At 44.4% G+C, this 17,885-nt stretch overlaps 1 protein-coding gene across 1 annotated transcript in view; it reads right to left on the bottom strand.

The window, feature by feature from the left end:
- Positions 1-17,885, bottom strand: part of LOC138472433 (uncharacterized) — a 927,133-nt gene that overhangs the window by 134,640 nt on the left and 774,608 nt on the right. Inside the window, exon 5 of the mRNA XM_069610598.1 lies at positions 10,029-10,171. Coding sequence (XP_069466699.1) covers positions 10,029-10,171 — 143 coding nt within the window. The remainder of the gene's footprint in view (positions 1-10,028; positions 10,172-17,885) is intronic.

Below are 17,885 nucleotides of genomic sequence, written 5' to 3'. Positions count from 1 at the left end.
TGGATGGCGGAATTACCGCCCCATTCCAAGGTTGGCGGGGCGGTAATTCCCCATTCACCATGGCCCCTTCCCCATTCCCATTTTTGCCCCATAGGGCATAATGGAAATGGGGAAGGCGCTAATTACGGCACCGTAAATTACAGTGCCGTAATTAGCTCCAAAGTCCCTTTGCGGGTTGGATTTTTAACGCCTGCTAAAAGCAGGCGTTAAACACCAACCTGCAAAGGGACACTTGTAATCAGGCGTTAAGGGTTTAACGGCGCCGACGCTCTTTACGGCGCCGTTAACCCCTTAACGCCTGACTTGTAATGAGAGCCAATGTACTCGAATTGTTGTAAATACCTCTCACCAGGGGTGTTGCTAGGTCTGGAAAAGACCCGGGGCTACTTTAATGTCGGAACTGTCGGGACTGGGGGCTAGCCAGTAATTTGGCTGTAGCGCCTGAGATTCTATCTGGGGCTACAACCAAAAGACCAGGGGCTATAGCCCCCTTAACCCCCCCCCCTAGCAACGCCTCTGCCTCTCACCCTTTTAATTTATAGTGCTTAGATTTGGTAAAGCGATTTGACAAATGAGCTGTATAAATCTTAATGAGATGAAACTTAAAACAATGTTGAACAGACCCACGTTGAACATTCCTTTTTAATGATGTAGCCTGGCCGGTCATAAATAGTAATTTAAACACTAAGGCACCTTAGTTGAGGAAACAGGAACACGCTTACATTGATAGCTTCTACTTACGTAACAGGGTGTGGTATGCAAAGGTTTGATCACAGTTTCTCAAGAAACAATAATTGTCACATATTAATCATGGAAACCTTAAAAGATAAGCATTGTTTCACGACATTCCAAAAAGCTGCATAAAATGAACCACGTGGGGTTTCCAATGCCTTTCCGTTAATCAAACCTTACATCTAATTTCAAGTTAAGTTATATTACTGGATTCCCACATCGCACCACGGCCATCTGCATGTTCTGCATGTTCTTCAGGCGCCATGGCCGCTCTGAAAGAGACGGGAGGGTTAGGTGAGTGCGGGAGAGGGAACATGTGCGATTGTTTTACTGATGTGTTGGTGCGTGCACTTCGGGGGACCTGGCACCCTGTGCCAGCATGTTCCCAGGTCCTATTCGTCATGGGCATTGAGGCATTTGTTTCCAGGTGGGAGCCCTGTGGAGCTGTGACGCTGGTGTCCGTTGGCCAGGGTGATGGAATCTAAGTTGCTTGTAGAGGTGCACAGAGTTCTGTTGTTTGATATCTGGAGGGAGAGATTGTAAATTGCCGTGTGTGAGTGGCAGAGTTAGTAGCAGAGTTAGCCGGTTGATTGGGTTTTACTTTTGGGGAATCAATTCATGCCATGGGCAAACAATCTAGGATGGCTAAGGGGTCGAATAGAGTGGGTTCAAAGTTAACCCATCAGCTACTACCTTCAATCTAGTCTTCTGAAAGTACTTCAGGCCTCCAAGTCATTACAGAAAAAATGATGTGTTATATGCTTTGAGTATCAGGTTTGGAGAATCTGACACATCAAACAGGTTCACTTGCGGTACTGGATATCAAATATCACAAACACTCAAAATTGAAATCTCATTTGGACTTTCCACACTCTAGCCATCACTGATTACATTTTTTCTGGCCATTGTTGCTTATTTATTGGGCCAAATGACGTCATCAATAATGGCTCAAAAACATCAAACATGAATAAGTGACATGTATTGGGATAAGCTGAAATCAGAAAGCGAGTTATTCCATATAGCTATTTTTAATGTAGTTAATTATTTCAACACATTGTTTTATCTTGCCAACATTCTAAACACAAAATTTGGCTTTAAGTAATGGACATGTTTCCATCACATTTGTTATGTTTCAGTGCTATCTATCGTGCACCCTAAGTATCACACTCAATTATGTAGCCACATAACTAAATTGTTCCACTGTATTTATAACCTTCTTTGTAATTACCAATATGTTGACTTTAACATGATGCTCTACTTAATTCCTTTCATTTTAAAACTCCCATTTCTGTCAAAGATTGCACCATTGCAGTTAGAAATAACAAATGCAATGAGAAAATGAAAAATACTAGGGTCGACTGCCTGCACACCTGTCCTCTACCATGTTAGTAACGTTGGGCTCGCCTAAATCCTTATCTAGACTTAATGTAACCGGGCAACAACCGCATACCAGTTGATTTGCTAAAAGCAAATGAGGATACAGGATTTCCACCTTCGTGTAAACTGTTTAATGTTATCCAGGAGACTGAGATCTTCCTCCCACCCCCAACTTTTAAGGCACAGGACTGGGCCTGTCAGGGTGAAGCGTGGGGGATAAGGGCGCTGGTGTCCAGCTCTTGCTCTTGGCCCAGGAGGCTTGCCATCAGGGGATTTTCTGGAGGCCATGCCCCCCACCGTTTTTCAGCATAGGATCGGGACCGCAAAGGTGAAGCCTGTGGTGATAAGGGCATGGGGTTTTCGCTCCTGCAGGGTGTTCAACGCCTGCAGGGCGGAAGGTGACCACATAAGACCGGTAAAGCACATGTCTAGGAGAAGCCAAGAAGCAACATGTGAAGTACCTGACAAAGTGAGAGACTACGAGGCCTTGGGCTAAGGACGAGGGGGGGGCTGGCTGGGGCCACTGTGTTTGTGACCATTTGACCATTTCACTCTCTGACTGTCCCCAAGTTAAGTCAATTCTCACACTTCCCCTGCTCTACCATGCAAGATCGCTTGACAATGAAAGGCAAAATATTGACTGTTAGGCAGCAAATGGCAACGGAACCTCCTCTACATGGCTCTAAAGCCCTATACAACTCATGGGAGAGCGTCACTGCCTGATTAAGACAAACACATGTTTCTCAGTACTCACCAGGATGCCTGAGGGGTGGCGGGGAACAGCCAACAAGCCAAGGGACATACCATACACCTGCAGCAGCAGCGGAGCGGTCATCCACAGCACTGAACACATGGCCAGAGACAATTCCGCAGATAATGTCATAACACTTCCACTGTCTGACCCACTAATGACCGAGGGCCTGTCCAGCGCCCCAGGCAGATGTAACCCCTGCAAAGGGGAAGCAGGGGGTGGCAATGGAGTCACCTTAACCACCCCAGCCATCGAGGCTCTGACCTCCACCAAGCACGCAGCAATCAGTCCTGCCAGCACCTTCATTGATATCTACTCAACCAGTTCCGATACGGACAGAAATGAACCAGCTCCTGTGTCTGCGCCAGTGTTCGTGAGCATAGGCCAACAAACAGCCCACCACCAATATGGATACTAGGGGCGGGGGGGTGGGGGTAACCAGGAAAAGCCCAATGAGAGATCATGAGGATAATGAAATCCCAACTCTACTGGGACCTAAACTGGACTTTAAAATGCTGGTATTACCCCCAGGTATGAACAGTCCTGCAGCACCCATGGAACAAATGGAAATTGAGCGTACAGAGGATAAAGGGTGCGCTGCCTCTGACGCTGTCTCTTATATTAGCCCTCCCACCCAAAAAGGCAAAGCCTTGAACAAGAAGGATCCTGACAGGTGTCTTGGGAGTAGTCCTCTGCTGAGTCTCAGTCCTTGAGGCAACCCCACACCATCTGGTCCACACATCTTGCATACTGCTGATTCAGCCACCAAGGGGGCACCCATGGATTGCAGATGCAAATGCAGCCTTGTCTTGTCCGAGCTGGCAGATCTAAAGAGGCTGCTTCTGGCCCTTATAGAAGCCCAGGAGAGAGGGGGAGCCATGGGGGCTAAGGGGCACCAACTGGACTATTGGACGCTATGGGGGTTTATCAACCACCTGAGGAGACAGCTCACCATAACACTGATGTCCCCACAAATATAACGAGCACCAGTATGACAGGGTCGGGGCCCCTTTGTCCAAACAGAGACAACACTGGTCCTAACAGTGCCATGGCCAAAATGGTGCCCCAGGGTTCAATCCACTCTAGCCTGCCTATGCCCACTCCAAGATCAAAGAACCAAGCTGTGCAATTGTTCCGGCGGTCCACACCCAGCGGGCAGTTTATGCAACTAGCACTAACCCAACAAATGAGAAACCAGCTGGTAGGGCTAGCTATGCAGCACAAAACCATGCCGCCAATGACACTTGCCCTAGGGTTCGTATATCACAGCCAGGGATCAATAGTTAGGTGAGTGGGGTCCTAAGAGGGGCATAGTATTCCTGCACAATGTCCCCAAAATTTCCCTCAAACCAACTAGAATACAAGGAACCGCTTGTAAGCTAATGCACACGCGGCCTGCGCGCTGTACGTGGTTGTCTGTCTGTAACCTGGGAGGACTTTCTAAACTTTATCAGACTGCACTACCAGGGGGAGAGTGCCTGTGATTTTCTTCAGATAGAATTCAGGGACCAGAGAGTGGCTAATGGTCTTCTGAGTATTAACATGAGAGATCGTCCAACACCCAACAGAATGACTGTAATCAGCCTCTACATCCATTACTACACTGATCACCCCTTTGAAACCAGGCCTCAGTATCCTGTGCAGTCCGGCGCTAATGCAATTCCATTGGTGAAAAGGATCTTGGGTAACTGCAGTTGGACATTGGTACATAGACCTATAATCGATCTGTGAAAAAATGTAACTGAGCAACGGGCTCAACGGCCAACACTGGGACTCTGGGGCTATACCAAATGCTGTATCATATCTTGAAAGGATGCATTGTTAGTATAATGTTTACTGCTCTTTGTATGTGTTAGAATGTACTTTTATTGCCTCATGGCCGAAATAAAGATATTGACTGACTGTATATCTTATTACATGGAAAATGGAGTAGACCAGGTTCCACGGTCTACTCATTTGACTATAAGTTTGCATACGGATGAATGTACTGGACTGCTCAATCCAACTACACTACATATTTAAGCATGTATGTATGTATGATGTGATATTGTCAAGCTGCTTAGCGCCTTGCTATGCTAAATGATCACAGAAATGAATAAAGTAAGGAATGATTGAATGCCAACTCAAAAACACACTTTTCTTTGTATCTGAGACATTACTTCTAAAACTCCATTGCTATATAGAGCTGCTTTTCACTACAAAGCTAATATAGGCTTCTAGGAGCCCCTTTGAGCATTAAAGTGCTTTGAGTACACTGTAGTAGTGCCACGCCCTACAGTTGCTGGTTTTAAGTACCGCAGGTTGCATTAACCTTAAGCATGTGTTACAATACTATTTTTGCTACCTATAATTAAACATAATATAATATTTCAGCACAGGATATAATATAGAGATCCATTTGCTTATCTCATTGAAGGTACTATATTCAACCTGGCCCTTTAAAGCCAATGCTAAAATAGCTCTTCTGTGATGAGATGACATTCTGAAATTAGATGGTGTCTTCCCTATTCCGCTTACCCCACAAGGCAGGATGGGCATTGCCTGCTTCTTTTGTAATAAAAAGGCTGACAAGTATCGTTTGTTGTATGATTTTTAGAGTGAAGTGTCACACTTTACACCCTTGTTGTATTATACACAGTCTGTCCGATACATTTTATATCCTAAATCCTGCTACATATTTATAATTAGATGATAATCATCTTGGAAGTAAGAGGTAGTGATGTACCATCTCAAGGTAACAGCCCAAGCCAAGTGGGGTATTCTGGTGCCCTTCTAGCCAGTACAGCCTCGTACCCAAGAAGAGCATCACCTTGACCACCCTGGCAAACATTTACAAATGGTTCAAGGTTCTTTTAGGGAAGAAATATTCTCATGCAGAGCACAAACCAAGATACCACAAAGAAAACTACAAAGAAAATTGACAGCCTTGAAAGAATTATGGGAGCCCTAAGGAGAGTCCCTTTTCTCTTTCTATGGAAGCCAATTTAAGAGAGCAACAAAAGGTCCTCTGTTCCCTTCCCACTACTATTTGGAGTTCCTCACGGGTCAATTGTATTTCCCATTTTATTTAATTTGCCAATGGACCTATTAGGGGGGACCTAGCCATGAAACATGATCTTTGCATGCGCCAAAATGGCGATGACACTCAGCTTTAGAAAAGCATTTCATCTGAAGGTGAGTCATCTACATGGTGGACCTCATTATGAGCTGGCAGGTACATGGTAAAAGTACTGGTAATAACATTTACCGGCACTTTTATCAGAACGGCCAACTACATCTTTGCGGCTAGGGGTGGAGAATTTACATCCAGCTTAGAGCTGGAGGTAAATAAGACCCTTAGAAGCAGAAAACTGACGGTATTACTGGCACAGTAATACCGGCAAAATCCCCTCTCCCCCATGGGTGCCAGAAACGGTAATTCGGTTTGTGGTATCCCGCCGGCTTTACCAGTCTGATACTACCAAAGTAGGAATGAGGGCCATTGAAGTCTGGATGGCTTCTCATTTTTTGACATTGAATGCTTCCGAGACTGAGTTCTTGCAATTTTTTATGTCTTTTCCAAGACAACCTGTTTAAGACTGACTTGCTGAAGCAAACATCCCATGGACCCCCGCAGAATATGCCGTCTCAGCGAAATAGAGTTTTACATTGCCTTTAATCCCTCATGTAAGTGCAATGGTTAAATCCACTAATTATTATCTCTCTTCCTTAAGAACAATGAAACCCGTTCTTACCGCTGTTCCCTTTAGTTTGCTAGTGCAATCTTTGGTATTATCTAGAAATTACTTTGGCAATTGTCTATTACTACGTCTGCCTCAATCTCTAATGGCTCCATTGAAAGGCATTTTCCATGCGGCTGCTAATTTAATATATGGAGCTAGAAAATGTGACCTCATTATGCCAATCTTAAAGCTTCATTGCCTTCCGTTGAAGTGTAAGTCTTCCTTTAAGTTAGCTTGAATCGTTCATAGAGCAATCTATCTCCAATAAACTAAAGATATCGGCAGTCTATAGAGTTCTAAATTGTTGTTATTCTCTACGTCTTGAAGTTCCTAGATTTGTATACTTAATGTCATTGAAAGGATAATTTTCTGGTGCCGTCGTTGCTTGTTGGAATGGCCTTTCACTGGAAATGCGTTTCATACTGGAATGTCCCTAAAGCAATATAAACCTGGTATTGCATTTATGTCCACGACTTTCCTGGTTCTATTTCTGTAATTTTATAAAGCGATTCTATTTTTATTACTGTTTTAAATTCTTTTACATTTTCTATATGTTTTATTGTACAGTGCTCTGATGCTTTTGTTGCCATGTTCGTGCTTTATTAAAACATGGATAAATACATAAGGCGAGAAGCAGCCTTTAAGTACAATGTACAAAAATAATACTTGCCTGCCAACTTATTGCTTGGAATGCAGGCTTTATCAGCAGATGCAGCCTGTGATGCAAGCAACCGGACTGGATTCCCGGATATCTCACAATGCGTCAAAGGGGCATACTGGCAGCATACAAAACACAGAAAATAAATCTTTAACATCTATGTCCATTCCACAATCTTTGCCCCTAGCCCTGCTTGTTCCTCCTTGCTCTACATTGCAACCCCATCTTGACATCTATTCCATCATTGGTGTCCATAGCTTCCTGCCTCCCCGTATTTTTGGAGAGCTCTGAAGCGAGTAATGCAAACTGTTCTAAAATAAAGGAAGAGGAAGAGGAAACGTGAGCATCTAGCAAGGTATTCTGCAATGTCCCGTTGCAATGTAATATATGTTTTGAGCTCGCAGCATAACTGATTAGCTGGAAAATATTTTACCCACATGATGACGATAACTCATGATTTGGGGTAGTGAAAGATGTGTATAATGCTGCCATAATTCTAATTCATGTGGCACTCACTTGGCTATTTTATGGTAAGCAACACAAGCAGAAATTCCTTGCTTCAATGAATCAAACTGAAGATCCTCCAACCGTTTACATTGAGGGGATGCCTGAAAAGCAAACCCCAGACGTAGAATATGTCTATGTCCCGTCCAAAATCTTATCATTCTGTGATGAGACCAAATACACCTCTATGTCCTTTACAACCTATGGATTAACAATATCAAAGCATTCTGTTTTTTAAAGTTTAAAAAATGATTGTGTTTTAACCGTTCAAACTGTCTTGCTTAAGTTGCAATAGAGGTGAATGAAGTTTCCACCCAGAAAGGTCCGGAGGTTGGTCATTATTGCAGTTAGCACCCAAAGTCAACCCCCTTCCATTTCCATGGCCTTCAGGGGCATGTTGCCAGCAAGAGGGGCAAGGGCGGAGTGGGGGGCGGAGGGCAGCTGAAGAGGAGGGGCCAGCGTGGTGAGGCCAGACTGCAGCACAAAAGAGAGACAAAATGGGAGTAGGGGCTCTCTGTGAGGCTGAAATGAGGCTCAGTTGGCCAACATAGAGCAGGGGGCCAAGGGCATGCAAACGAAAGGATGTCTGGGGAAGAGGGTGACACAGTAGAGAGGAAGAGCGGAGCGTGTGGAACACAGCCCAGCCCTCGGGATGTCGCCACTGGCATAATAGGTGCCCCGTGGTGCAGGGGGTTCTGTGCTGCCCATACTGGGGGGGGGGGGGCAGTGGCATTGGGGGGCCCCCTCAGCAGGGCTTGCAGGGTGGCCCTCACATTTTGGGTTACGCCAGTGGTTGGCGCAGCAAGCAGCTTTGAATGTGTCCTTATATGATAATTTAATGCCCGCGTTCTTCAGCAGTGGATTGGGTACTCCCTAAGGGCCTCCATTGGCCCCCCTCCTGCCCCTATCTGCGAGGCTAAGAATCTCAGGGTCATCTTTGACTCCACACATTCCTTCTCCGCACACATCTCTGGCGTCTCTAAAAAGTCAAACTTCTTTCTTACTGCACCTCCTTAGAGGTACACTGCCTTTCCTCTCCTTCCCTCAAAAGCTCACTGTCTCCCAAGCTCTGGTTCTCTCTAGGTTGGACTACTCTAACAGCCTCTTTCTTAATCTATCTGCCTCCACTCTTCGCCCTTTACAATTAATCCAGAACAGGACTGCAAGACTTGTCCTTGGCCTCAAGCCCTGGGATCGTGTCTTTCTAGCTCTGAAATCCCTTCTTTGGTTCCCAGTGGATGCAAGGATTACATTTAAAACCCTCTGCATTGTCCGAAAGGCCTTCTGGGGCCTGAGTCCAAAATACCTGCAACTATCCCCCTGTAAATACCTTCGCTCCTCTACTTGTAACTCCCTTAAATTCAGTCATTTCTCAAAGAAATGAGCTGGGGGCAGACCTCTGTCTTCGGCTGGGGCGTCACTTTGGAACTGTCTCCCAGCCACCTTGAAACTTGAGGAGAACCATATCCGGTTCCCAAAAGCACCTCAAGACCTTCCTCTTCGCTTCTACCTTTGCCCCTCTTCTCCCCTGCTGATCCGTTTTCTCTCTTGGCACTGTGCACCTGCCCACCCTCTGTCCTTCGGGCCCAGGTACCTGCTCACCCTGCCTCTCTCCTGCACTGCCTCCGGGCCACCCCTTGCACTGGGATCTGTATCTGTACCCATACAGTACCCCACTTTTCTTCTGCACTTATCAGATATACCCTATCTGACTAATCATGCACTTGGCCACTTGCTGGCTGCAGTACCACTTTTTCATTGCTTGTATTTATTTATTTCACTTATTATTTATTCTGTTCTCTCCTCTGTTCTGCAATTTCCACTTCCTCACACTTTCCCCCTTTTCCCTTTTCCATGCACTTGCGTGTTCCTAATGTTACTGGGCTTAGTAAGATCGTTGTTTTTGTCCTTCCTTCTTCCCTTCCCTTTGCTTGGTCGCGTTCTGAAACACTTGTGTATGAGCGTGATATAAATAAAATATCATATCATATCCTGAGCGCTAATTTGTGATATAGCAAACAGCTTAACATCCTTTAAGATGCCTCTTTTTCCATGCCAGATCACTGCCCAATGAGATTCCATAAACTGTGCACTGGCACCATACGAAGCGAGGGTGTTGGCTGATGAGGCATTACATGATTCGTCCTCACGCTTGCAAGCTCTCGCTTTACTTGCATACATGCCTCACAAGCCACAGAATAGAAATATCCATGCTTTGCATTTTGGGAATCAGTTCAGGGAGACCTGTCAAATGAAAGCTGGGGTATCCATTGTCAACACTCACCCTCCGCAGGGCTTGGTCCTGGTAGGAAACAACCTGGGCATCAGCCCTATTCCACATGTGTCTGACATCATTTTCCTCAGAGGTTGCTTTGCTCGACATATCTCGGAGCCCCAACATCCCTGACTCCAAATGTGAATCGCTTCCTACAAAAAGACATAATCTGCTGAAATGACCTCACACAAGACACAACATGGACAACAGATCAGAGAACGTAATTACACTATTCAGGTGAAACAGAATACATGCACGTCAATTGGCATTCTTGGGATTGTTAAATCAGTTTTAATCAACTACAGGCATTAGAGGTGTAGCAACAGTAAACATTTTGAATTCAGGTGTGAAAAACATATTCTGCCAAATAAATCAGAAAATGGAACCTTACTCATGGTTATTGTCAACAACCAGGAGCATAAAATATACTTCTGATGAGTTCTGAAATAGACAGACGCTCTTGTTGGTCAATAAGGTAGAGAGGAGTTGTTGACTAGCATAAGCATGCACAACTCCCAAGAAGCGCCCAGTGAATGTTCGTGGAACACTGAACCAAATGGCCTATATCCTACACATTTTCAAGAGACACCTTTGGGGTTGTTGACAGGCCCCCTGGAAATAGAAAAAAAGTTGAACATGTGACAATGCTCTGCAGGAGCCTAACAGGTATCAGTATGCCAGTGGGACATGTTATGGGGTACTCTGGGAGATGTCAGTGCCAGCACTCCCTATTCGGTGCCCAATGTTTTTCCTAAGCGACCACAAACTCTGCCAGATGAACCTCTGGTAAAGTTGGAAAGGTTCGTGGTACTCGTACCACCTAAAACATATAATTCGAGTTTTGACCAAATGAGTTCACCCACCTAATATTATTCTAATATAATTTGTCTTGGTGAGTAGTTTTGCATTCCTCATGGGAAAAAAACGTGAATGCCTCACATTTGTAGCTCTAAAAAGGTTTACCACAGACATTTAAATGAGGGGGGATTCTGCATTGGACCCAGTGGGAAAAATAGGGTACATAGGCTAACTCTTAAAAAGAGAATTCTTGAAGTTTCCACTCTGATCGAGGAATGGTCAGCTCCTGTTCTTTTTCTTCATGAGTCATCAGTACACCCGCTGCCTCACAGCATAGAATGTTTTATGTGAAGCGTCACTTACAATTGGATTAACTCATCTACGCAACCCACCCATGTTTGCCACAGCATGTTGCTGTGGAAATGCAGAAGATTTGTTTACCTGAAATGTACATCAACACGACTTTTCTAATTTTTCTCTTTTTTTATCCTTGTTTGTATTGTCACAGACGACCCTCTGAAAATGTCTATGGGTTTTTATTATAACTTTTATTGAAAAAGTAGGGAGTGTTCCTGATGCAAAATTGGAGACAGGCACTTTGAATGATCCGAGGCACCGGCTGCATGAGAGGTTTGGGTAATGTCACAATGGCCGACCCCCTCGCTCTCCCTGGTCTCCCCTGTTAATCCAGCCCTAACCCAAGCTACCATAATCCTGTATTAGTACTACAGTTTGGTAACCTCTGCTGTCTATGATCTTCTGTCTCTAATGATGGTCCCACTAAATGCTGGCTGTCTTACCTCCCTCAGGGACTTCATAACTTTCCCTAAAATAACCCTGTTTAGTGTTCTACGGGGGATGGGGAACGGTGTCTTGCAATTATTCGGTGGGAGCCGCCTAAAATCAAGCACGCTCACTCTCACCTTGCCCATCGACCATACCTCTTTCTTCCTTTACTCGACTCTCCCCAGCAACCTTCTATCCCACCAATGGTTCACTCCTCCTGCCTCCATCCTTTGATGTTAACTCTTCTCCTCCTCTAGTAACCCTCTCACCCTACTACTCATTTCACAAAACTACTACTCCTCCCCTCATTACTGATAATCCCCCATCTACTACCACTACTCTCCACTCACTGCTACTGCAACTCTCTTCTTACTACTTTCCTCACACCACTACCACTACTCTACTATTACCACTACCTTCCTCTGCTACTGCTCCTCTAGTAATACTCCTATTCCCACACCACTACACCTACCAATCCTCCCTCTATCTCTACACCATCACTCCTCTTTTAGTCAATTACCACTCACTACTTACTCTGACTGCTATCCACCTGCCACAAACATGCACACTAACTTTGCAGTACCTTTGCACTCACTATTCCAATACCTCACCTTCCTTCAATAAACACCCGCACACTCCATCACGCCTTCCTTCATAATGATCTTGGTCCACCTCCACTCCACTGCTGACCTCACCATGATAACCCTGACTTCCTGTTCCCTGTTGTTCTCTTACATCCTTCTTCCCTTCCTGGGATTGGCTGGCTCTCCCTAACCAATCTAATGCTACTCTGTTTCCCCCAGTAAGTATAGGGGAATGTTTGAATAGGGGCATAAGCTCTGCTCCTTTCTCAGCAGAGGATCACTGCAGATTCGCCCTGGCGCCCCAGGGAGGGCCAGTATCGAAGTTTGTGTATTGATCATAGCTTTCTGGGCCCTTGCCATTAACCCTTGGGGTGGGAGGGGCCCAACCCATTGCCTTTGGGCCTGGCGGATTAGGGTTTTCTTGGGGTAAATGCCAGCTCTCCCATCGAGCTGTAGTGAACTGCTTCCTCAGCGCTGGTCGTAGGAGCCCTGCACCTCTTAGTTCTCCGGTGCTGCATCGTCTCCCAATTGCTACAGCTCATAGGAGGGCTGCTGTTGTCTCTGGGTGGGCTGGGTTTCTGGTTCCAACCGGGCCAGCCATGGAGCACTGGTTGGTCCCTCAGTGGATCTATTTATGGATGATCTACAAGGGAAAACAAAGACTGGCGAGCATTTATGAATTGGGGCATGGCGTGAGAAACAGATGAACTGCAGAACAACACTCTGGCACCAGGATGGGAATTGGAGTTGCTCCGGGTGCCACTTTCAACTCCTTTAGAGTCAGAAGCAGCTCTTTAATGTTTTTGGGCTTGCCCTTCCACGTTCTACAACTTTTTTTTTTTGAACATCCACTACATCGTTCGGAGAAAGATTTTACCATTATTTTGGTTACCGATGTACTGTGTTATTTTTGCGGAAGAATGTATGTACGTATCAATAGACATCCTTTTCAACATGTTTGACCCATTAAAGGATGTTCTGTTGTCACGTCCACATTTATAATAATATTTCTAATCAATTTTTTACATCCGTCATTGACTGATGTTTATCGTCTTTTTTTGTGTAAAATCATTGTGTGTTATGCATTTTCTCCCCATAACCCTCTCGATATGTCAAACAGTTTGATTACCATTGTTACATCATTTATATTAAGCTTCACAAATACATGTTGTATCTATATTTGTTAAGCCAATATATGTTTTATCAATACTTTTTCCAACACGTGTGTGGGCCATCTTTACCCTTACACCTGTTATCTGCCAAGCCCATTTACATTGTGCAATGGCAGGTATTAATGGTTTTAAATTCATACCTGAACATGCAGATGAAGATATGGAAGCAAGAAAAAGTCAAAAACCAGAAGAGCAAGGCAATAACACGGAGGATACTTTTTTTGATTTCCTGATCCCTAACCCAGTCAAATGGACGATGCCTCCACTGTCAATGCCATCATGCCATCGCTGTGAACTCCTGATCACATCAGATGAAAACACATGTTGTCGAGTGAATTACACACGCATGGCCTATCTTCCCAAAGATGATCCCCCTGCAAGGTGTCAATTGTAACAAAGTGACTTTAGGGCAGCTTGTTTTACTCGTTCAGGTTTTCGAATGCTGATGGCCTTGATACATGAACTTTTATGGCCCTGTTCATCCATGTGCGCCCCATTTATGAATAAGTGCACCATAAAAGTGTTGCAAATATTTGCTAAACCTTACTGTTCCAAACATGACTGTACTTTCACAAGCGTGACAGGATTTACTCTTTTCTATGAGGTGGCACTAGTAGTTGACTTTTCTTCGTCCAGTTACCCATTCGTTCTCACCTGTAATATGAACATATCTTCCTTTAGCATGTCTATTTCCAATGTTTCTTTATTTTTTTATTATTTTGTGGGGGTCCCTGAGTCTTTCACTATCTCAATCAAATATGCTCATTAGTCACTGAAATAGTGCAACACATTTTCCAGAGTCAAAACTTCATTTTTTGAAGCTGCTGTTTCAGAATGTGGATTTCTGGTCTAAAGTTGTTATTGCAATGTGGATATAAAATGAAAATATTACATCAACAGAGATCAAAGGTGGTTCTTAAAACAGTCAAACTTTTTAAAATGACAGCCTTTCATCCAACAACAAAAAAACAGCAATGTAGAATGTTGTCCCTGCACGTTCTTCCTTGTCATGTTGCCCCATTTGCCTTCAATGGCCTCGTGCCATCTTGTGGTTTGCATTCATGCTATGTATGGCACATATGCTTGCATGTGTGGCATGGATAATCTAATCATAGCAAATTATTTTTAGGTTTGGCTATTAGTTGGTGCTGAAATCGCTACCTATAAAGCCAAAACTATTGTCATTAAAATAAGAGCATTAACATGAGAGCTTGAAACAGGGGCATTGGATGCAGGTGTGTTGTAATGCTTTTCAATGCAGGTTGGCATATGAGGATGGATACATGGTCGTTTGACTATGTGTCCCACCAATTTAACGCCCATTGCTAAGTGAAATGTATACAAATGTCCACCCATTCCCTTCCAGCCACACCTCTTTTTGCACTCTTTGGCTCACTTTCTACTGTGTGCTGGATTTTTACTTCCAAAATGGCAGCCGCCATCTGTCAATGTTATTTTAAAGTTGTTTGACTTGATTGATGGTTTAAAAAATAGTCACTGCAGCTTTTCAGTTATGTTACATATTGTAATGTATTTTGGATTACAAATAAACAAGTTACTGTCAGAAATACATTTTTGGGGGTGTCTAGTGGTTCTGGTGAAGCAATACCTGATTGGATATGCAGTGTGATGTCACTATGATGTGATTGGTTGGAAAGACTGTGCTTTTTTGCCAAACGGTAGCCATTTTGTTTCAACAAATCGGCTGAGCTTCCAGGGATAGATGCGGCTAATTAATAATAATCCCTGGTGGTTTAGTGCTTCCAAAAGACCTTCTCAGAGGTCTTTATTTAGTATAAACACTTCCCTGGTAGACCAGTGGGGTTTTTATTTATTGAAAACAAAATCCCTGGTGAGTTAGCGTGGGTGGGGTCAACACCATCGATAATGCTGCTTCCCCGTGGCATCCCCTCCTTCCTCCCTCTCCTACCGGGCTGCTTCTCCGCCGTCCCTCTGTACAGTGAGGCCAGCAGCAGCCCAAGTACAGCGTTCCCTCTCTCTCTCCTTGGCGTGGCTCCAGCTATGCTCCCCGTGCTGCTGTGATAGGTAAGCAGGGATCAGGAGGGGGTTCTCCATCATGCACATTCACCCCGGCAGGGGGTCTCCCCCCCCCGTTCCTTGACAGGGTCGGTACATGATCTTTCCCTGGAAAGGCCGCTCTTCCCCCATCATCCATTAAAGGTATTTTGTACAGGACATAGAATTATGTAAGCAAAGCAGGGCTTAGATAGGGAACCAGTCACGGGAAACACTGAGCAGCACAAAAGCCGCATCTCTCCAACAATTACCACTTGGGTGCAAGTGCTTCAGTTGTGCTGCTGTTATTTCTTTGCCCTGACTCTATGTCCTCTGCAGTTCTGGGATTTTATGAGCTTTCTCTATTGTTTTGTTTATCGATGCCCTGCCAGAGCAAGCTCTTTAGATGCCCTGCCATCAGTTGCCGACCCTGCCTCACGTGTTTCTAGTGGGTCTTTGCAGATCGCATAATTCACTCTTGAAATGCAGGCCAGACCCACAAATCACGGGTCAGTTGGCAGTTATGTGTCTTATACTTTTCACTCTGTAGCTGTTCTTCCAGTATTATTGGTTTGATATGTGGCATTGAATGGCACTGAATCTAGATTGAATGGTGGAGTGCCTCAATGGTAGCCACTATCCCCTTTACTTTTTTATCGTTAGCTACACCCCCAACATGACATCATATAAGTACATATGCTACTACTACTGTTCTGATGACATGCAAATATACCTGCCTGTGGTGGGCAGGCGGGTTCAGAAGATTTTTACTAATGTTACCATCCTTTCTGATTGTCTCTAAAGTGGGGGAATTGTTGAGAAGTGTTTTGAGTTGTGTGGTTGGTGGGGCAGGACACCATACAAGGGTTGTGTGTTTTTGGGGTGGGAAGGTTGGATGCATGGTATGGGACTTTTGCTGGCTCAGCTCATATTTGACTCCTAGAATCAATCCAGATCCCTAGCTCCTCTCTGGCTGAGCTCTATGCATGAATTCATTGGCACCCCCACCCCTACTGCCAGTCTACATACACAACTATACTGGAGGAATTTTAGAGTCGCCAACAGGACTCTTTATTTACGGCTACATGACACTTTACAGGAAAATGTGAACATGTTTTTATTTGACCTTTTATTCTCGTCCATGTAAATTCACCAATTTTGTAAGCAACTAATCCAGACAGAACTGGGGCATCCGACGAGGTAGCAATACTTAGAGACAGATGGAGATGCAGAATATTACTCAAACATCAATAATCAAAACTGGCTCAGGAAGTTGGCAAAGTGCGACTGTTTTAATGTAAATGATCTAAAACAGGGAGTTGCAACGAATATAAACGCATTTGCTCGATCTTCACACTCAATTCAACACATGAAAAAAGCAGTTTATATACTAAAAACTCATCACTATTGACGTCAATCTATGTTGCAAACAACAAAAACCTATTTGGAATGGTGATAGGCTTACAAGGAACATCTAGGTATACGTTCCATACTGGTCAGGGAACGTGATTGAGTCTCTAACATCAGGTGGGGCATCTAAGCCCTCCTCTAGTGCAGGTCACTACAAATGTCATCAAATACATGACGTCCCATTGGTTACACAAACTATAGGGCTCTCTATTACGTGTCCCTCTATAACTGGTTGGCGCCCTTGTACCCCTCTGTAATATTCCACATGCGTAAGCAGCACGCAGGTTGGCATCCAGGTGCTAGTGGGCTGGTCACAACCACAGCTTCTCACCAATTAGCCCTGGCATCCATCATCACACTTGCAGACTACTAGTCAATTAAGGCTTTGAACTCGGCCTTGCAAATGTTCTCTGTGCTGTGGAATATGAGGGAGTATAGCATACACTGTCTTCTCGGTTTCGATACAGTTCATCATAGCCTTTATTTTCATCTGACCACATGACTGTAGACCATGGTTTCGAGTCTTACTGCATTTAAAATACTACTATTTGATGAACCTCTGACGTCTTCAATGTTCTCTCCCCTCACCAGAGACAGGAGTTCTGTTCTTTCACACGTTCTGTAATTGTCTGTACGCACATCCAGGCCCAAGGTGGCCTTGACTTCTTGGTGTTGATCCAACCAAGCCTTTCTTTGATCTACCTCCATGGTTGAGTTTTTCGATTTCTAACTATGACACAATTAAAACGTCTTTCTGCTTTCGGAATACAGCTCTGCTAAACTGCTTTGTGGAATCATCCATAGTCCTTACATTCGCTATCTATTCACTACATAGCCAGCCTTAAAAAATATTTTGTCTACTTGTGTTGCTACACCTGTACATTTATAAAATGACTTGATAACTTCTTCATTATTTCTGTAGCATGAACATCTTTATTTCAAGCTCGACATGTTGCTCATCTTTAACACCTTGAACTTAGAGCTTATAGAATCTTTATGTTCTCTTGTCTTCTGCATCTCTTCTGGGTGTGTCGATTGTGCTCTTCATGAAGTCACCAATCTGCTTTCTCGCTTGCTTTTCCCACTTCCCCCTGGATTTC

This window comes from Ambystoma mexicanum, chromosome 8 (assembly GCF_040938575.1).
Source record: "Ambystoma mexicanum isolate Mex_15411 chromosome 8, UKY_AmexF1_1, whole genome shotgun sequence".
NCBI classification, from domain to species: domain Eukaryota; kingdom Metazoa; phylum Chordata; class Amphibia; order Caudata; family Ambystomatidae; genus Ambystoma; species Ambystoma mexicanum.
Note: the sequence above shows the minus strand (reverse complement) of the source record. Positions and strands in the feature narration are given on the sequence as shown.